The following is a 21284-nucleotide window of genomic DNA, read 5'->3' as shown; positions in this document are numbered from 1 at the left end:
TGACTTTCTTACTAGTTTGTAACCAAATAAAGTCACACACATAAAGCGCTTTGGAAATTCTAACGCTCTAGACAATGCTGGTGGCCGTTACTGGTCTAGCATTCCAGGGGTTGGTAAGCAGTCTTAGGTATAATACTTATCAGGTATTAAATCCTCCCTCTTCCTCCTTCTTCCCCAGTCCTCCCTACTCCTTCACCCGGGGATGGCAGCCGTTTTCTTGATTTAAGCTCTTCCAGCACAAGGGGTCTATGTCAGAGGCAGGGAGCGCCCTCCCTTCCTCCTGAGATTGTCAACTCCTTTTCTTCTGGGGCATCTTTAGCTGAGTTCTGTCTCTCCCTAGAATCCTTGCAAGGAAAAGAGACTAATTCCCAGCATCTGGCTGAATTAAAATAATTACATCTGAACAGCTTTGCTTCGTCTTTCCAGCTCAGCATTCAGTGGGAGGATCAAAGGAAGAGGGTGGGGTCTGAGAGATGATTTTTCACCAGAGCAGGGCTTCCTGCTCAAATGAATACATTTTGCCGAAGTAGACAAACCCTCTCTTCATCCATGGGGATGGCGTGGGCGGGTGGCAACCAGCAAAGGATGACAGTGGACTCCAGCGTGTCACCAGCATAGTTTGACGGGTTACAGAAAAGCCTTGTTCATCTGGAATGTAAATGCCAAAGAAGTTCCCACAATCAGAATTTGATCCAAATACTATCGAATGGTACTTGATGTTGACAGTGATGAGGCCGGTCTCCCGAAGGGCCTTCTGAATCACCCAAGGTTCAGTTCTGCTCAGCAGTAAAACGCTTGTTACTGCCTGTAATACTGGCCAACATTTGTTTACCGAGACTCTCTTATTTAGTCTTATTTGATTCTGACCTCAGGGCTGGGGGGCTGGGTAGGTGTGAGTGGCCCTGTTTTATGGATGCAGAGAAGTTAGCGGCCTGCCTAAGATTGCTGGGATTCTAGCTCAGACCTTGACTCCTAATCCTCAGTCTTTCCCTCACCCTGGGAGCCTCGAGCCCTCATGGTACAGGGAACAGTCACCGACCTTCTGTTTCTTGTGGGGCTATTGCCCTCAACAGGCAGGCTGGCTTTGAGCAGTGGAGGCTGGAGTTCACGCCTATAATCCCAGCACTTTGAGAGGCCGAGCAAGGCAGGAGAACAGCTTGAGCTCAAGAGTTCGAGACCAGCCTGGACATCGTAGTGAGAACCCCCTGACCATCTCTACAAAAATTTTTTTTTTTTAATTAGCAGGGCATGGTGGTTCATGCCTGTGGTCCCAGCTACTCAGGAGGCTGGGGCAGGAGGGTCACTTGAGCTTGGGAGGTCACAGCTGCAGTGAACCATGATTGCACCATTGCACTGAAGCCTGGGGAACAGAGTGAGACCCTGTCAAAAAAAAAAAAAAAAAAAAAAGTAGGGATTGTTGTCAATACAGAGGGTTGGATAGCTCTTTGCCCTTCACTTCCCAGCCCCTTGGTTCCCCCTAGAGACCTGTCAGCCACCCAGACCTGCTTGCTCTGGAGTCAGGATAGTATGTCCATACCACCTCCTAGTCAGGTCCCTCCACCCGACTGGCCGTCCCAGCCAGGATGGTGGTGGTGGTCATGGAGGAGGCAGTGATGGAGTGTGCCTCACCTCTCTCGAGCAAAGGGAGTTAGAACTTCACACCATAATTGCCCCTGGAGGCCTCGCCACCCCTTAGGTGTCACCAGCGTGCTCATGTATTCTTTCATTTCAGTTCAGGAAATATGCTTTGACTGAGTCCCTGCTCTCCCAGAATTTTTAGTTTAGTGTGAGAGATGGAAATGCCAACCAGCAATCACATTAGAGCAGTGGTCCTTAGCCCTGTCAGATCCAGTGCCTCTTCTTACAACAACTATTTGATCACACTCTTGACTATCCTGAAGGAAAATGTGTAGATACAATGTAATATGTCAATATATAGAGACAGGTGGGAGAATGAGCCCTTCCAGTTACCTGGGGAAGATTGGTCCAGGCAGACAGAACAGCCTGTGCAAAGGCCCTGGGGCAGGAGTGATGGATGATGAGTCAGAAAGATGAGACTGTAGGTGTTGATGGTGGGAGTCGGGGCCAGATTGTGTGGGACCTCAGAGCTGGGGAACTTAGCAGCCTGGATCCCAACACAATCAAAACTTTCACTGTTCCAAAGACAAGCTTCAGGGAGAGGCCAGTTTCTCTACCTGAGAGATGAGGGAAGAGGGAGGAGTCATGGAGAAAGAGAGATGAGAAGGAAAAGTCAAGTTAAGTGGGGGAGGTGGTGAAGGTTCTTCGAGACTCAGAAGTATGCAGGTTGATACATAGGAGAGACGTGTGTTGTGGCTGGGACTGATATGAGCATCCTGTGTAACCAGCATTCAAACATCACCCTTCTTAAGGTTAGTTTGAAATTTTTTGGTCTCAGAAATAATTTATCTGGCCTTAAAAACCAAAGCAAAACAAAAACATTTTTCCTGATGCTAAAAAAAAAAATAACATGTTCATTATGGACAAGTTGGAAAATACAGAAAAATATAAGTAGCATGGAAAAATCACTCAGAGATAATCGCTGTTGACGTTTTGATGTGCTTCCTCCAAGGCTTTCTTTGAGTGTCCATGTACATAATTTTTCTTATAATTGATGTAATATAGTGTCTAGTTTTATAGCCTGCCTTTTCCTATATCATTATACATTTTTAGAAAACATGTAGTTAATAGCTACATGTTATTTCTCTATTGTATGGATGGGCTATAATTTATCAAAGCTGTTCTTTTTAGGAAACAATATAAACAATACTGTAGTGAACATCCTCATATCCAAATCATCCTGTTTTTCTTTTGAACTTCAGTTGACGGATTTTGGTTAGTATCCCAGAAACACAGGCTCAATGGGTGGGAGGGAAAACGGTCAATCTGGGGTTTTCAGCCTCTGAATGACCAAATCAACAGATGCACAACTGATTGGATTGTTTGGGAAGTCCGTCATTAATAAACAAAGAAAAGCCAGCTTGGCCTCAACATGGTTATTACAGTCGATGCATAAAGACAGGCCCAGCCTCTCAGACCAGCTTCTGTGCCCACCATCTGTGTATGAATAACCTCCAGCCTGTGGGGTGTTCGCTGACGTCCCAGGTTTCCTGCTTCTGCCGTCCTATCCCATGAGCCCAGCTCCAGCCTCTTCTTCCTAGAGGGTCCTACTCACAGAATCACCCCCAGCTCCTGGTATGTTTCCTCCTGCTGGAGTGCTGAATTTCAGAGTTGTGACTAATGATTCCTTTTCTGTTTCATTGATGTCTTATTTTTTTTCTGACTAAAAAAGATAATATGTTAATTCTAGGAGATTTGGAAAATCCAGCACATTTTAAGGAGAAGACAATAAATGTACTGTGGCCCCAACCATCTATCTAAAAGCGCTTTTTAATTTTTTTTTTTTTGAGATGGAGCCTTGCTCTGTCACCCAGGCTGGAGTGCAGTGGCACGGTCTCGGCTCACCACAACCTCCACCTCCTGTGTTAAAGCAGTTCTCCTGCCTCAGCCTCCCGAGTATCTGGGATTATAGGCGTACATCACCACACCTGGCTAATTTTTGTATTTTTAGTAGAGACGAGGTTTCACCATGTTGGCCCGGGCTGGTTTTGAACTCCTGGCCTCAAGTGATCCGCCCTCCTCGGCCTCCCAAAGTGCTGGGATTATAGGCGTGAGCCACAGCGCCCGGCCTAAATTTTTTAAATTGTTATTTTTTTAGAGATGGAGGTCTCACTATGTTGCCCAGGCTGGTCTCAAACTCCTGGCCTCAAGTCATACTACCGTCTCAGCCTTCTGAGTAGCTCGGATTCCAGGTATGAGCCACTGTTCCTGGCTTTAAAGGTGCTTCTTAGGGCATGTAAGTTGTAGGGCACGGTGATTAAGAACTTGGGCTTTGGATCCAGACCAAAAGCCACTGCTTACTCCCTGTGTGACCCTGGCCTTTTCTGTGCCTCTGCTTCACTTATAAAATGTCTTCATTTAAAATTTTGATATAGCTTTTGCATTGATTTTGATTTTTTAAATGTCACATTAAAAAATTTTTTTTGATGACTGAGATTTTGGGCCCCCTTTAAATTTGACACTCACCTCATACTTGTTCTGAATCTGGAAGCTGCCAGTGAGACCCAACAGCCTTCTTCTGTTCTCCTCCTGCTGGGGGTTGCTGCCCTGTCTCCAGCCTTCAGCTCACCTGCTAACTCCCCCCTCCCCCCTGGCCTGACCTCTAACCTTCATAGCCCTCTTCAGGGCAGGGAGGGCTAAGGTGCCAGAGCAGGCCTGGCCGCCCTGGAGAGCAAGGCTGTTTGCTATCATCTCCCCAGCAGCCCCATTAACATACGGAGAGATGCAAATGGAGGCAATCCTGATGTTTTCGAAGAACTTAATATGTTTTTTAAAAAGATAGGGTGAAAGACAGAAATTGCAGGAAATTATATATTGCAGGAGCTGCTTTATCTTCTCTGTGATTGATTCCAGTGATGCTTCTGGTGGGAATGGAGTTTCTTTTTTTCTTTTTCTTTCTTTTTTTCCCCTCTCTCTCTCTCTCTTTGTTTTTGAGATGGAGTCGCCCAGGCTGGAGTGCAGTGGCCTGATCATGGCTCACTGCAGCCTCCACCTCTCGGGCTCAATCCTTCCACCTCAGCCTCCTGAGTAGCTGGGACTACAGGCGCACACCACCACACCTGGCTATTTTTATGTATTTTTAGTAGAGATGGGGTTTTACCATGTTGTCCGGGCTGGTCTCGAAATCCTGGGCTCAGGCGATCCTCCCACCTCGGCCTCCCAAAGTGCTGAGAGTACAGTTGTGCGCCATCATGCCTGGCCAAGGGGATGGCATTTCATGAGATCAGAGAGCATGGCTCTCAGGCTGAGGCTGTCAAACAGCTGAACCTCTGACCCTCAGCCAGAATTTGCTGCTCTGTTGTCCTGCTGGTCCTGTCCATCTTATTGCCACTTTCTCCAGCCTCTTCTTGGGTTCACACCTATGTCAAGGGGTTGAACTATTCACAAGCTCCCACTTGTTTCTGTGACTGTTGACAAAAGGCAGACAGACCTTCCAAAGCGCAGCCCCCAGGCGGTTAGTTACATACTCTTTGTCTCAAGGACTTCCCTGTGGCATGGGTACCCATGAGGGAGGAAGTTTGCCTTCGTTTCAGTCTAGAAATTTCTCTGAAGGTCTGTTTTATCCCCCACGGATTCTACAATGGTGCAACAACACAGATGATCACAGTGGGCTTCTGGCAAATGTTCCCGAGCCTAGATTGCGTTAGGGAGGGCAGATAAGGCTAAGGAACAAAATCAGCCGCCAACCCCCAGCAATGCCTCACTTATCTGCCATCAGGGTTAGGGGGAGAAAGTGTGGCACACTGGCCAATATTTCCAGTTAGCTGAGTTTCAGAGCCAGTCTTTTTTTTTTTTTTTTTTTTTAACTAGTTTGCACAGAGGCCTTTCTAAAATGGATTTCACACTTCTCTGACTTCTCAAACTGAGATTAGAACGTAATTAAACTTATCTTGATGATTTGAGGTCATCATTTGGAATCTCAGTTATTAATCTTTGGAGCCAGACTGTCTTGTTCTCATCTCAGCGCCTCTTACTAGCTGTGTGCCTTCAAGCGAGGGTGTTAACCTCTCTGTGCTTTGGTTTCCTTATCTTTAAAATGGGAATAATAGCCAGGTGTGGTGGCTCCTGTCTGTAATTCCAGCACTTTGGGAGGCTGAAGTGGGCAGATCGCTTGACCTCAGGAGTTCAAGACCAGCCTGGGCAACATAACAAGACCCTGTCTCTGCAAAAAAATTTAAAAATCTAGCTGGGCATGGGGTATGGTGGCACACATCTGTGGTCCCAGCTTCTCAGGAGGCTAAGGCAGGGGGATCGCTTGAGCCCAGGAGGTTGAGGCTGTGGTGAGCAGAGATCACACCACTGCACTCCAGCCTGGGTGACGGAGAGAGAGAGACCCTGTCTGAAAAACAAAAAAGGAATAATAACAGTGCCTCCCTCATAGGGTTGTTGAAAGGATTCAGTGAATTAATACATATAACATTATATCTACCTACTATAGCACGTACTAGGTAGAACCAATTTTTTTTTTTTTTTTTTTTTTACTTTTATTGCAAGTTCAGGGGTATATGTACAGGTTTGTTATGTAGGCTAACTTGTGTTATGGGGGTTTGTTGTGCAGATTATTCCATCACCCAGGTATTAAGCCTAGTACCCATTAGTTATTTTTCCTGATCCTCTCCTTCCTCCCACCCTCCACCATCCGATGGGCCCCAGTGTGTGTTGCTCCCCTCTGTGTGTCTTTGTGGTGTAGACTCATGTGATATTGCCATTTTCATAGGCAAACAACAGCTGATTATTGGCAGTTTCACACGGTTCACCCCAGTATGAGGTGGCACTCTGCAAGTGTTACCTCCTGCTCTGTGTGAGGCACTGTGGACCAGGATGTGACACAGGCCATCTCTTTTCGCCTTCTCCATAGGCTTACAAGGGGGCGCTATTCTTAGATGGCAGAGCTAGGATTCCAACCAGGTGGCCGTTGGCTCGTTTGTGCTGTTTTGTGTGTGTGTGTGTGTGTGTGTGTGTGTGTGTGTGTGTTTTTATTTTATTATTTGAGACAGTCTCCCTCTTGTTGCCCAGGCTGGAGTGTAGTCGCGCGATCTCGGCTCACTGCAACCTCCACCTCCCAGGTTCTAGCGATTCTCCTGCCTCAGCCTCCCGAGTAGCTGGGACTACAGGCATGAGCCACCATGCCTGGCTAATTTTTGTATTTTTAGTAGAGACAGGGTTTTGCCACATTGGCCAGGCTGGTCTCAAACTCCTGAGCTCAAGTGATCCCTCCGCCTCGGCCTCCCAAAGTGCTGGGATTACAGGCATGAGCCACCGCGCCCCCCGCCCTTTGTGCTGTTTTTGGCCATCGGGTGCTAGGCTAAGACAGCAGCCCTCCCAATGGAGCACTGAATGTCCCTGGAACTTACGGCCTGTCAAGTTCTTTTATTCTTTTCTCATATTTCTCCCCCATTCGTGATCTCACAGGGACTAAGGGGTTCCTAGGAAGCAAAACTAAGTGCTGTTGCCTCTGGGTTTTGTGGCCTCTGTTTTGGTTGTTCCAAGTGTATGCATTTTATAGTCAGCCAGTGCAGGCTGAACAGGTCCTGGGTGGTTTGCCTGTGTTTATTCAGGTAAGATTGTCACTCAGGCGACCTCCAGATTCGTGCGAGGTCACAAACCCTGGCCGGGGCTGGGAAGGCTGGGGGGGGATCCTGGCTTTCCTCACTGTCCCCTGAGTGTCAGTGCTCCCCACAAGAGATGGCTATTTCAATGTTCCCCATGTGGCATCAACTGCTCAGCTTAAAAGGATCGTGGTGGTCATCCCATTCCACACTCCACAGACGAAGAGACTGAGGCTCCGAGAGCTCGGGTGACCTGCTCAAGGCTATGCAGAGCCAGGACTGGAGCTCTGAGCTCTGAGTTCCTTGCTGGGGCCATCGCCGCTGCTCTCCTGGGCAGAATCTGGGCCTCTTGGTGCTTTTCTGATGCCACTTCGGGTCACCTCTGTGGGAAGGAGACAGGGCCAGCTTCACAGGCGCGTGGCCTGTGTAGTCACACGGGGACCTGTGCTTGGTTTCACGCTTTGCTGTCACTATCTTGAATCTCCTGATTGTTTTTGGAGGGCCCCTCATTTTCCCTTTGCACCAGGCCCCCCAATTTATATAGCCAGCGAGTCGCCCATCAAGTCCTGGGCCACGTTCCTTTCCCAGGCCATGGATGGGACTCTCTAGGGGGGCATTTAAAGTGCTCCTTCCATCCAGCATGGGACGGGATTCGAATTTTCTCCTGAGGAGGGTGTGCCTGCCCTGCTGCTTTAGAAGCCTAGAGATTTTTCTGGAGGGATAAGAGTGAAAACTCTGAAATCTGACTGTCTGAGTTACGCACTCTAGGACTTTGGGTATATGATTTAACCTCTAAAAACCTCAGTTTCTTCATCTGTAAAATAGGGAAACAAGAGTTATTTTGTATGGTTGTATAAAGTACGAAGGCTTAACACAGGTCCTAGCATCTAGTTAAGTGCTCAGTAAGGCAGCTGTTCTTTTATTCCAGGCCTGAGGTCCTAGATTTCTCTGGAGGCTCAGGGATTCTTGGAGCTTCTAGGGCCTTGGAAGCCCCCAATCCAGCTTCCTTCTCCCTGTCTGGTGGGCGATGATGAGAGGCATAATACAAGCCATCATTACCTGGGCATCTCCTTGGGCAGGTCATTCTGTCTCCAGCACCACCCGTCCTTACAGCCTCTTCCCCATCCCAGGGTAACGGGCATGCAGCCCCTCCCTGCCCACACAAGTCCAGAGTCTGAAGAAATCAGCGGATTCTAAAGAAAGCAGAGAAGTGGTGGAATGTAATTTGTTCTCTCTCAGCGGGGCAGAGTGGCATACTGGAAGAGGCATGACTTTGAAATTAGTTTATTTATGTGTAAATTTTCTGCTTTACCAGTTACCAGCTGGTGATCTCGGGCAAGTCACCTAACTTCTCCAACCTCCAACTTCCTCATTTGTGAAAAGTAACAAAGGATTATTTTGAGGACTAAATATGATAAGGGGTATAAAGTGCTGAGCTCAGTGACTGTCCTACACAGACGGCATCTAATAAATGTTGAATGAGTGAGTGAGTGAATGAATGAAGGGAGGCTGTGTTTGTTGTCATCAGATGTCCCCGAGGGAAGGCATGTGAGGTGTTGGAGGTGGGAGTGGGGCAGGGACAGAGGCCACACACACTGTGACTGGGTGGGGGAACAGGTGTTCAAATAATAATAGCTCACACGCACACAGCGCTGTACTCCTATGAACTCATTTTATCCTCATGAGTCTATGAGAAAGGCACTGCCATTACCCCCATTTTACAGATAGGGAAACTGAGCACAGAGAGGGTGAATAACTTGCCTTAAGTCATGCAGCTAAGGAGGGATGGGACTGGGACTGAAGCAGGCAGCCTGGCTCCAGCAGCCATATTCCTAACCACCGTAGCCACCGCTCAGTCTTATCACTGAGAACTTTGACCTCATGGGAGCTACGTCTTCTTCTCTGCCACTGTTTTGGTCCTCACTGGGCTATTGGTCAGCCTTCTCAAGACGCTCCCCCTCATTAAGAGGAAGGGGGATGTGTGAGGGAACAGAGTGACCCCAAGAGCAGGGCAAGTCCTGGCATCTGGACACCAGAGCCCTGAGCTTAGCCGGTTCGAAGCCGATTTGTCAGGATGCAGAGTTTTCAAATTGCAGAGGCCACATGGGAGGGGTGAAGGGGACGACGGGGACATCTCTTCCCAATGCCCCATTGGCCCCAGCAAGCTGAGGGGCTGAGGGGTCCAGAGATCCGCACCAGAGCCCGGACACCTTCTGTGCGTGTTGGGTCAGCTGGGGCAGGGGACAGGGCTGGGGACTCAGCCGGTGGGCTCTGCTTGGTGAACTTGGGGAAGCCCCTCCCTGCTCTGAGCCTTTGGCTTCTTAGCTGTGAAACGGGGCCACAGACCCCACTGTATCTACCTGAGAGCACTGGGTGAGCCTCCTATGAGCTGGTGGGTGTGAAAGTGATGCTGAAACTCGAACTTCCTCCAGGAACCACATATGGGTGTGAGGCGGTGAGGCAATGTGGCCAGAGAGAGGGCTTTGGGGCTTGCAGATCAAGCTCAGACTGGCCTTGGGTTTGCTCTGTCACCTTTCCAAGCCACTCAGTGAAAGTGTCATGAAACCATGTGTGTTCACATCTATCAAGGGGTTGCCACGTGCCTCACTCTGCCAAGTACGTCACACCCTTGATCTCATTTAGTCCTCATGACAACCCCGCAAGATGTGTGCTATCATCAGCCCCATGTTTCAGAGGGGAAACTGAGGCTCCAAGAGGTCACCTACCTTGCCCTAGTTCACACAGAGAACGTGGCAGAGCTAGGATTCAAACTGAGGCAGCTGTGGACTCCACATGCTTCCCCACCCAAGTGGTCTGCTAGGCCTGCTGGGGAGCTGTCTGAGGATGGAATAAGGGCCTGGCACTTAGTCAGTGCATTCCAACCAGGGCGGGTGCCTGGACTCCTCGTGCTTGCCAGGGTCCGGGAGCTGTGCTTCCACCTTCTCCTGCCTCACACCCTGTTCTCCCTCCCTCCCACCAGGATGTCGCCACCATGCAGTTCTGTGCCAACAAGCTGGACAAGAAAGATTTCTTTGGGAAATCTGACCCCTTCTTGGTATTCTACAGAAGCAATGAGGATGGAACGTGAGTTTTCTGGTGGCACTTGTGCACTGTGCCTTCTTGTCCCTTCTGGAGTCAAGGATGGACGGGTGGCGGTGACTTACCGGGCAGGGTGGCTTGGGCTCATCTCCTGCTCTAGAGAGGGCAAGGGCTCCAGGTGGAAGTCCAGGACCCCAGGGTAGTGCCCTGGGCACCTAGGTGTGGTCAGTGGGAGGTCGGGGCAGCCTCTAAGCTGGCGGTGCCATTCTGTAGGTCTCAGCGTAGTACTGAGTGGTGGGGGCTAGGTATTTGGAGGGTGGGGGGACTAGGCAAAAACAGGGCTAAGGCAGGAATAGGGGGCCAGTCCCTCATGGGAAACCTCTGATAGCTCCTTCATTCTACACAAATCAGCTCCTATCTCCAAGCCCAGCCCCCTGTCCCCACAGCCCTCTGAACAGCCCCCAGCCTGGCCCCCCACTACTGCCCACACAACAGGGCCAGTCTGGACCCTTTCCCCTGCCTGGCCCCACACAGGCTTCATTTGAAACTCCAGACTTTGAAGCCCCTGTTTCCTCCTCTCTTCTCCCTAATCTAGAAGCCACCCACAATAAGATGGAAGCGTACACAACATGTTGGCAAATGTAGGTCAGCAATATATGCTGGGAGACAGATTCTGGGTGGAAGGTCTGGGGACCTAGGTCCTCCCCAGCAGCCTGTTGTGTGACCCTAGGCAAGTGAAGACCCCTCTCTGGGCCTGTTTTCTCATCCAGTTGGATTACGTGGTCGCCACGGTCTCTTTAAGCACCACAATTCTGGCAGGCTGTGGCCACTTACAGGCTGGATTCTGCAGAATGAGGAAGCGATGGGGCCAGGGAGGTTAATTAGAGAAGCGCTGCTGGAGAAGGGAAACTTGGAAGCGGGTTTTGAAGGAGAGGAAGAAAATGGGTCCCCGCCTTGGGGGTGGGGGGAGCAGGGAAGAATAAAGGGCTAGAGAAGGGAGAAACGTTTGGGCAAAGCAAGTGTGCCCGGAGGGCAGAAAGACCTTCCCCCCAATTCCCCTTGGAATTGTGTGTGTGTGTGTGTATGTGTGCGTGTGTGCGTATGTGCGTGTGTGTGCGTGTGTGTGTGTGTGCGTGTGTGTATGTGTGTGTGTATGTGTGTGTGTGTATGTGCGTGTGTGTGTGTATGTGCGCGCGTGTGTGTGTGTGTGCGTGTGTGTGTATGTGCGCGCGCGTGTGTGTGTGTGTGCGTGTGTGTGTGTGTGTGTGTGTGTGTATGTGCGTGTGTGTGTGTGTGTGTGTGTGTGGTGGGGGGGCAGGGGAGTGGCAAGGAGGAGGTGTGTTTCAGTTCAAGGGAAAACTGATTTAAAAATCAGTTTTCCTGAACGTACAAAACAAGGGAAATTAGGTATGATCATTTGCATGACAAAAGGATTCTTTGTCTCACCAAAGGACTCCCAGAAGGATTTCTTTAAATAATTCTGTTGACTTTGACTTGACTTGATTGGGGGAGGAAAAGGCCTGCATATTGTTCTGGGCATCCACACAGGTCCCCTCCAGAGAGGCAGAGCCAGGGTCAAGCTGGGCTTGTCTGGCTGAGGCCGGCTGGGAGGAGGAGAGGGATTTGGGAGCAGGAGAGGGGTGCACTGCAAGGGGTGTTTGGGAAAGATTGCTCTAGCAGAGTGATGTGTAGGATGGGTGGGGAGGGTGCGGGGAAAGGGAGAGCCTTGTGACTGACACGGTGAACAGGTGGGAGGTGCTACCAGCTCCCACCCTGGATCTGTGCCGTGGAAATGCAGGGGAAGGAAGTGGGGAGGGGAGGAAGGGGGCAAAAGGACAATGAGGGGACCTCAGTCGGCCGGACTTGGATGGGGACCGAAGTCAGAGCTCTCTCCCTGGCAGTGGAGCCAAGGGAACCCAGAGTGCTTGCAGAGCAGCCGGGGAGCTGGTGGATCAGACCGGGGAGGTCGTGGGAGTTTATTTGGGGCAAGTTTCATTCCAAGTGTGAACTGGAGCATTCCGGGGGCAAGGAGACACTGATCCCTCACGGGGATCCCGTGGGGCACTGAAGAAACTGATCCGGAGGCCCGCCTAGAGGTGGGCCAGTATCCGGCCCCTGTGAAGAGGCAATGGCTGCGCTGGTGAGAACAGAGTGGTCACTGAGGGTCTGCGGGGAGAAGACTGGAAGGCCTGTAGAGACACCCCCAGTTAGGAAGAAGGTCAGTGAGGGAGCCAGGAGAGGGAAGTGTCACACTAGCCACAGGAGGAGGGAGAAGGCAAGGGGGCACCTGCTGTGCCCCTGGAGCTGCACTTAGAACACCTGGTCAAGTTTGGCTCTCAAGTGAGAGGAGGGAAAGGGAGAAGTCAGTGGTTCCAGAGGTGGGAGGCTCCAGAGGGCCCACAGGGGTCTGTGTGATGGTCAGGGGGTAGTATTTGGAGCCCAGCAGGGCTTCTGCACAGTATCATCCTCTCTCCCTCCAGGACCACCCATTCCCTACTCCTTGTTGTCCCTCCAGCTCTCCTCCCCCCACTGCCCCAGGCTCCTCTTCCTGCCTCACCTGCCTGCCCCAGCCCTGGGCAGCTGTGGCCCCTCCTGCTCCCATCTCCATTCCCATCCTCGCCACCAGCTCTAGGGTGTGTGGGGAGGTCTCCCACATGCATCTCCACACTCCAGTGGGTGGGCGAGAAGGAGCAGAGAAGAGAAATGCTAAGCCATGGTGACAGAATGACATTTTGACTTGAAAATTGCCAGAGAAGAAATGACACCGGCTGTGTGGGTATGGGCGGAGCCCAGGCACTTATTCAGCTGACCTTTCCAACCAGGGATGTAGCTGGGGCTGGTGGTGGGAGATCTCAGAGAGACGCCCCTGCCCCTGGCTCAGCCCTGGCAGTGGCTGCCCATCCATGTGGCAGGGCTGGCTTCCAGGATGGGGCCAGTCAAGCGTGGCGTGGGGCGTGGGCAGGGACACCAGATTAGGGCCCATCTGGGATAAGTCAATTCTGTACTTTTAGTTTGCAAAGCGGGTTCATGGATTCAGACGGGAAAAGCAGAAAGGGTCTTAGAGCTCATCTAAGTCAGGGGCTTTAATTTCACTGGACTGACATACCAGTGAAAGCTATGGAAACTCGCCCCCAGAAATGCACTGATTCATTTGTAAAGAATTATTGAATACCTACGAAGTGCCAGGCACTGTTCTAGGCACTAGGGATATGCCAGTGATCAAAAAAGACAAAAATCCTTGCTCTTATGGAGCTTACATTTTAGTGACGGATCATGAGCAGAATAAATAAGGAAAAAATAGACTATATCAAAATGTCAAATGGTGACAAATGAAATAGAAAAAAAAAAAGTCTGGGAGGAGTCTAGGGGATGTGACAGGCAGGAGACCAGGCAGCTGTCAATTTTAGATATGGTAGTCAGGGAAGGTTTCGTGGAGATGGTGTTTGAAGGTAGTGAGGAGTGAGTCATAAAGATGGAAATGGGGAAGAGAATATTCCAGGCCAGGGGAGCAGCAGGCACAAACAACCCATACACCTAATTTCTCCCAGTGTTTCCGGGATTCACAGACCCCTAAAATTCATCTGCTCATCCTTCTGTGGATTGCAGATGGAGAATCTTTGATAGAAGGTAACTGCCTGGGTTTACAGGTGAGGAGCTGGAGGCCCAGAGAAGGGAGAGCTTGCTCAAGGTCACACAGTGAGGTGGCCCCAGAGTAGGGGCTAGAACCCAGGGCTCCTGACACCCTGGGATTTGTCCCCACCTCCAGGTCCTTACCTGGTACAGGAACCCTTTCTGCAGCATCAGCAGCAGATGGCCAACTAGTATCAGCTTGGCTGCTGTTGGTGACAGGCAGCTCATCACCTTTTGAAGCCATCATTTCCATCGTCTGGGAACCAGAGATGTGAACCAGTTGACTGCTCTGTTGACCTGCATTCACCTCCCTTGGTTTGGGCCTGACAGCCTTCCCTCTCTTCTTCCTCACCAGGTTCACCATTTGCCACAAAACGGAGGTCATGAAGAACACCCTAAATCCAGTCTGGCAAACTTTCTCCATTCCTGTGAGAGCCCTCTGCAATGGCGACTATGATCGGTGAGATGAGAAAATGTCCCTGCTTTTTCCCTTCTGCTCTGGGCCCGCCCCAAGCACAAGTGAGGGAGGCCGCGTTCGTATCAACATGGTCAGTCCCGTCAGCAGGAACCAGGCCTTCTGGAGCTGTGCAGTGGGGGATGCCCTGCACAGGCTGGGGCTTGGTGAGCCTCTCCACTCTTCCCCTGCTGCACCCGGCAATGTCTGCCTCTTCACAGCCTCACAGATCCTCCTCTCCCCACCCGCCCCACCTCTTTCCCCTCTGTCTGGCATCCCCACTGGTGGGAAACTCCCAAGGCTAGGGGGATGGGAATTGCCAATGATTCCAGGGAAACCCAGATGGGTGCCCCGGGTGCCCAGGCCTGGAGCTCAGCAGCTTGTCTTTTCATTGTTCCCAGTGGAGGAGCAGATGGCAGCAGGGAAGCAGGGTGTTGATGCAGGCAGAGGCAGCTGGTCCCAACTCCTGGCCAACAGACTGGGGAGTCAAGATCCCAGGGATACATCCTGCCAGCCTAATTGCCGTAAACAAACAGGGTAGGGGTGGAATGCAAAGAGCTCCTGGGATTTCTTTCTGCTTTTCGGACAGGGTCTCGCTCAGTCACCCAGGCTGCAGTGCAGTGGCAGTGGCGCCATCACAGCGCACTGCAGCCTGGACCTCCCAGGCTCAAGCGATCCTCTCATCTCCGCCTCCTGAATATAGTTGGGACTACAGGCACCTACCACCAAGCCCGGCAATTTTTTTTTCCAGTACAGACTAGTTTCACCATGTTGTCCAAGCTGATCTCAAACTCCTGAGCTCAAGCAGTGCACCCGCCTCTGCCTCCCAAAGTGCTGGGATTACAGGTGTGAGCCACCATGCCTGGCAGATTTTTTTTTGTTTTTTAATTGAGATGGGATCTCACTCTTTCACCCAGGCTGGAGTGCAGTGGCACAATTTCAGCTCACTGCAGCCTCCGCCTCCCGGGCTTAAGCAATCCTCCCGCCTCAGTCTCCTGAGTAGCTGGTACCACAACCATGCACCACCACGCCCAGCTAATTTTTTGTGTTTTTGGTGGAGATGGAGTTTCGCCATGTTGCCCAGGCTAGATTTTTTGTTTTAACGTATGCCTACTCTTATTACATGTTGGCTATCATCTTCATCACCATTTAAGCGTAGATTGTGGAGTGTGGATACCATATACCTGGTTGCTAATCCTGACTCTGTGACCAAAAAGCGCCGTCAACTTGGGCAATGCTTGACCTGTCTGAGCCTGAGCTTCCTTATCTGTAAAATGGGTATTTAAATGTCTGTCTACTATACAGGACTGCATTGACGCTCACACGACACAACCTACACAACGAGGCTCTGGTGTGCCTAAAACACCAAATTTAGCGTCTCATCCACAGATGTTTAGGGAACCCCTGTCATGTACCAGGCACTGTGCTAGATGCTGGGAAATCAGCAGGGAACAAATGTGCAGTCTCCACCCTTCACCCAACCTCGTGGAGTTTACATGCCAGTAGGGGAGGCAGACGTTAATCCAATAATCACATAAGGAAACATGTAATTATACGTTGTAGCAAGTGCCCGGAGACAGTGGGGCCACCCAAAATGGGAGCTGTGAGACTGTGTTGGTTTCTGTTGAGTCACGAGAACCCATGCCCGTCTCCTGGTGATTGCCGCAGCTCAGGTGGGTGAGCTGGTAGGGGGCTCAAGGGCAGGGCTCTCTGGACAGCCAAGAAAGCTGGGCCTCTTCAGGTCACTCCGACAGGAACACTAGGGTGTCGAAACAGACACCTCAGGTCAGGTGTGGTGGCTCACACCTGTAATCCCAACACTCTGGGAGGCTGAGATGGGCTTGAATCCAGGAGTTCAAGACAAGCCTGGGTAACATAGCAAGACACCCATCTCTACAAAAAAAATTTTTTTAAATTTAAAACTAAATTTTAAAAAATTAAAACATTACAAAAAATTATCTGGGCGTCGTGGTGCACATCTGTGGACCCAGCTACTCAGGTGGCTGAGGTGAAAGGATCATTTGAGCCCAGGAGTTCAAGGCTGCAGTGAGCTATGATTGCACCACCACGCTCCAGCCTGATGTCTCCAGAAAAAAAAGAAAGAAAGAAAACCTTAAAAACAAAAAGAGAGAACAAACAAGCAAACAAAAACACAGGTACCTGGGGGCAGCTGGGAGCCTGACAAGGCGTGTTAAGGGGATGATGGGCAGATGAATGGCCTCTAGGCACCCCTGTTTCCCTCTGAAGAAACCCCTAGGCTGCCAGTTTGAGACATGAGCTTGCTCTTTTCCCTGCCTCTTGGCTGGGACAGAAATGCCACAATCTGTTCCACAGGTGGTCATTGAGTGCCTCCTGTGTCCCAGCGTGGCGCCTCTAGCTGTGCGGCATTTAAGCGAACGGAGTCGCATTCCCATCTTTAAGGAGCCTGTGGTCTGACCACAGGGAGCACAGATGTGCACATGTATTTTAGACAGATAAATAAGTGCACAAAATAAGACTGGGAACAAAGACTGTCTTAGCGCTGCAGTCAAACAAGCCTCTGTTACACGTCTAGCTGGCTCCTGGGGCTTCTAGAGTGGGTGAGGGGATGGGAGGACAGGCTGGTTGGAGCAGTGAGTTCTAAAGAAGGCCCAGGAAAGGCTGGAAAGTCAGGGGAGGGGGATCCTGGGGACAGGGGCATGGGAATAAAGGGAGATGGAAACAAAGTGAGAGGAAATTCAAGGTAGGGGGATGGGAGAGTGGGCCAGTTAAAGTCTCACAGGGCAGAAGGAATTGGGGATCCCTAGCACAACTGCCCTGAGGTTGCTGGGGGCCCAACTGACCCCCCACAACCCTGTATCTCTAGGGAGGAGCTCCCAGGGTTGCAGAAGCCAGCTTTGTCAGGGACAGTGAAGGGGGCAGCACGGCTCAGAGGCCTGGCTTCACCACTGGGCCATTGGAGGAGGTGGGTATTTATTTGGTGGGAGGGGCAGGCTCCCACCTCCCGCTCTGAGTCAGAACCTAGCCCCACCTCCCTGCAGGATGGCTCTCCCCCATGTCCAGAAACAGATCTGCCATGACGTGACAGACAGTAGTGTTAATCAAGGAGGCCAGGCATGTCACTCTGGCTCTGAGAGCGATCAGGCCTGTCCCCCCACCCCCCAGCCCTAGTGTAACCCTGTAACCCACGCACCCAACAGCCACTCAGGAGGTGCCAGCATCGGAAGGCCCTCCAGGGTGGGCAGGGGAGGGCCCTGTGCAGGAAAATGAGGCCACACCGTCCCCTCCTTCCAAGGCACCTCTGGGAGCCTCACAGAACCATAGTTGATTTAACCCAACAACCATGTCTTCCAAGCCAGTCAGGCCCAGGCACTGTGTTGGGTGCTGTGGGGGCCTATTGAGCTATTGGACCCAAGCCTCGCTCTTAGGTTGCTCCCAGGCCAGTGGGGAGACAGACAGGTCATAATAATAGCGAAGACTCCTATAGCACTTAACCATGGGCCAGGCCCTGCTCTAAGTGCTATGTATAGGAACTAATTTAATCCTCCCAACAATTAGCTCGTTGGAAAGAGGTGCTGGTGCTATCCACATTTTACAGGTAAGGAGACAGACAGGCCCTGAGAGATTAAGTAATTTACCCAGTGTCTTGCTGCCAGATGATGGTAGAACCAGGATTTGGACCCCGGCAGGCTGGCTCTAGGTTCTGTGTTGTTAATCCCTATGCTCTGTTGCCAAATAGCCAAGACATGGCATGACAGAGCTGTGACCAGGGTACATCTGGGGGAGGCTTACTAATGAGCACCTTGCTCAGGGGTTAGGGGCAGTTCTGCTTTCTGATTAGAGGTAGGGAAGCTGCTTGGATTGGTTTTAGTCCTGAAAGCATTAACGTCCTTCTGGCTTTAATACCAAATAATTCAGAGGGGAGAGGAGAGGGGAACAGCAACAAGAAAGAAGAAGACCCAAAAGGCCTTGATACCTGCCTGGGTAAGGGAGTGAAAGAGGGGAAGGGATAATGGTTCAGCGTTCGAGGGCAGGAAAAGGCGGCACCACCAACAGAAATGGGCAGTGTGATCGGGAGCCAGATTCTCACACACACAGATTTGTGTTATGCAGTTCTTTTCACAGCCTATCTGCAACCCATTTTTAAAAAAATTATCAGTCATAAGTTATAAAGATTATGTTTGTTGTTTGAACACAAGCTGCTGCTGTTGAGAGGTTGGGGAAAGAGAGGTAAACATGGTTTCAGCCACATTGAGAGGAGGCAGCTGTGGACCAGGCACAGCTAAAGCAGGAGGGGACAACAGTCTGGGGGTTCCCAGGAGGGGGGTGGCCAGAGATCTGGTGCCCTGGGAGACACGGTGGGGGGGCGGGTACCAGAGGCCAGGAGCAAGAAAGAAGAGGAGATGGTCAGAGGGATAGCAGGAAACTAAGAGGAGGGCGGCACGGTCAGGGAGCATCCCTTCCTATTGTGAGAAGAGGTACAGGAGGATGAGAACCGGGCCTGATGAGAAAGGTCAGTCAGTGTTCTTGGAACGATGGGTGTAGAAGCCAGGTAATATGATTACAGTTACTGAGGACTTAGGACATGGACCAAGTTGTATTCTAATTGGTTTAAATGCATTATCTTATTTTGCTAATTTAAATTTTACAATAACCCTAGGAGCCACGTACTAGTGCTGTGCCCATTTTACAAGGGAAATAGAGGAGAAGATATTATATAACTTGCCAGAGTAAGGAGAAGCTGCATTTCCCTCCTGTTGATATTGCCTCTGGCCTGGCCCTCTGGCCTGGAGTCTCCCTGCCTTTGCCATGTGTCCAGTCCACACAAGGCCAAACCTGAGTGACCCAGCTGAGCAGAGCTGAAGTCACAGGAAGTGGCATCAGGGTCAGAGACAATCCAGCCTTCCAGTGGGGTAAAGTGGGGTGATGACAAAAAGCACTTCCCCTGCCTTCCTGGAATTTGCCCTACTCTCTTAATCGTTCTGTGACTTGAGGATTTGTCCCTGTGAAACCACAGTTGTCTGGGTCAGGCTGCTCACAACTTGATGCTGAATGAGTAGATTTTAAAAGGGTGTTAAGTGTGTGGAGTCCTCACCCGGAGAGAAGAAAGGAGTCACCACAGCTTCGCACTTCTGCCTGGCACCCTTGATGTATGACTTGCTTCTCTTTTGCATCGGCCACAGATGAGCTTCCAGGAGGGCCAGGCACCCTATCAGGCACCTCCACTGATGGCCTCGATGAAGGGTGTCTTATCATTCTCGGTTTTCACATGCAGAAGCTGAGGCTCAGATGGGAGGCACAGTCACGTCAGCACTGCCCAGTGTTGCACGGTGCAAGCTGGGGGCTGAGATTGTTGCCAGTCTCACTGCCTGCCCCAGGCGAGGCCCTGATGCTCCTCTTCCTGAAGAGTTGAGTGTTAGACTGACTCAGGTCCATTTAAGGCAAAACCCCTCAGGGCCTGTCAGCTCTCGGGACTTGTAAGCCTGCAGGGAAACCTTCCCCCTGCCAGGCAGAGGCTCATTAGGAGGCAGACCTTACCGCTCGGCTGGGAGGGAACTAGAGAGAGAGCTGGTTGGTGTGCAGTGGGGGGCAGCCTGGCGTTTTGGCTGGTGTCTCTCATCCCTGCTGACTTGACCAGGCTCACACATATCTGGCTCTGTCATTGCGGCCGTAGGTGTCCAGAGGCCCAGGTCACTGACTCCTGGCATCACCACTGACCAGCTGTGTGACTCAGGGAAAGCCACATACTCTTGGCCTCCTTTTGTGATTTTGTAGAATGAAGGTATTATTACCTTCACAGCCCATTTCATAAAGTTGTTAGGAGCTCTCAGTCAACCAACAAATATGTATACAGCACCTGATATAGGCTAGGCACGGTTCTAGAAGCTGAAGATACAGCAGTAAACAAACAAACAAAAATCCCTGGTCTCATGGAGCTGATATTTTCAAGAAGCATAGGAATTGTTTGGGAGACAGGAGCTTGGATAAAGGGATGGAGTGTTGTAGACAGGAACAGAGCAACTTTATGTGTCCAGTGCTGACTGTATTTGGAGATACTTCACTTGCACAGCAGCTCCAAAGTGGGTGTGACTTCTCGATTTGGAAAGGAGGGGAGTGTCTGAGGGTTAAGCCAGTGGCTCAGGGCAATAGACCTAGTACTTGGAAGAGCTGGGACTGCCAGCCAGGGCTGCTCACCCCGGAGCCGAAGGTCTTTTCTGCCCACCTTGCCACCTCCTAGGTTAGGCCTCAGTTCTAAGCCTTTTTATGCCAGATAAGGTGTTCATTGGGTGATCTGCAGAAGCTCATTTCATTTTCCCACACCCAACAAGCCTGTTATTTTGGGTGCTGGCCCCAGAAGTCACGGTCAGCCAGACTGCAGCTTTTGTTGGCCCTGTGCTAAGGGTTTGGGAGCCAAGTCCAGCAGGTGACAAGTAGCATCTGCAATGACTTCAGGCAGCCCAGCCAGGGTGGACGGCCACAGAACTGTGAATATGGCTGGGCACGCTGGTTCACGCCTGTAATCCCAGCATTTTGGGAGGCCAAGGTGGGCAGATCACTTGAGGTCAGGAGTTTGAGACCAACCTGGCCACCATGGTGAAACCCCATCTCTACTAAAAATATACAAATTAGCTGGATGTGATGGCATGTGCCTGTAATCCCAGCTACTCAGGAGGCTGAGGCAGGAGAATTGCTTGAACCCAGGAGGCAGAGGTTGCAGTGAGCTGAGATTGTACCACTGCACCCCAGCTTGGGTGACTGAGTGAGACTCTGTCTCAAAAAAAACCAAAAAAACAAAAAACTGTGAATAGAGTAGTGAAAGCCTTATTTGCCTTCTCCCCATGGCCTTCCCCTGTCTCTGGGCACTATTTCTCTCACCTCCTTCTCTCCCAAGGCTGGAGTTGCAGCCTTTGAGCTAATCTGACCTCCAGGCTGCAGCCATCCCTGGAGCCTTAATGGAGGCCAGGCCGAGTTTGCACAGGAATCTCACACTCAGT

General features: G+C 50.9%; 1 protein-coding gene across 2 annotated transcripts in view; it reads left to right on the top strand.

The window, feature by feature from the left end:
• Positions 1–21284, top strand: part of CPNE5 (copine 5) — a 96143-nt gene that overhangs the window by 47767 nt on the left and 27092 nt on the right. For both annotated transcript variants that reach the window (XM_025384375.1, XM_025384374.1), the window contains 2 exons: positions 10168–10271; positions 14212–14316. In XM_025384375.1, the coding sequence (XP_025240160.1) occupies positions 10168–10271; positions 14212–14316 (209 nt within the window). The remainder of the gene's footprint in view (positions 1–10167; positions 10272–14211; positions 14317–21284) is intronic.

Source organism: Theropithecus gelada, chromosome 4, assembly GCF_003255815.1.
Source record: "Theropithecus gelada isolate Dixy chromosome 4, Tgel_1.0, whole genome shotgun sequence".
NCBI classification, from domain to species: Eukaryota; Metazoa; Chordata; class Mammalia; order Primates; family Cercopithecidae; genus Theropithecus; species Theropithecus gelada.
Note: the sequence above shows the minus strand (reverse complement) of the source record. Positions and strands in the feature narration are given on the sequence as shown.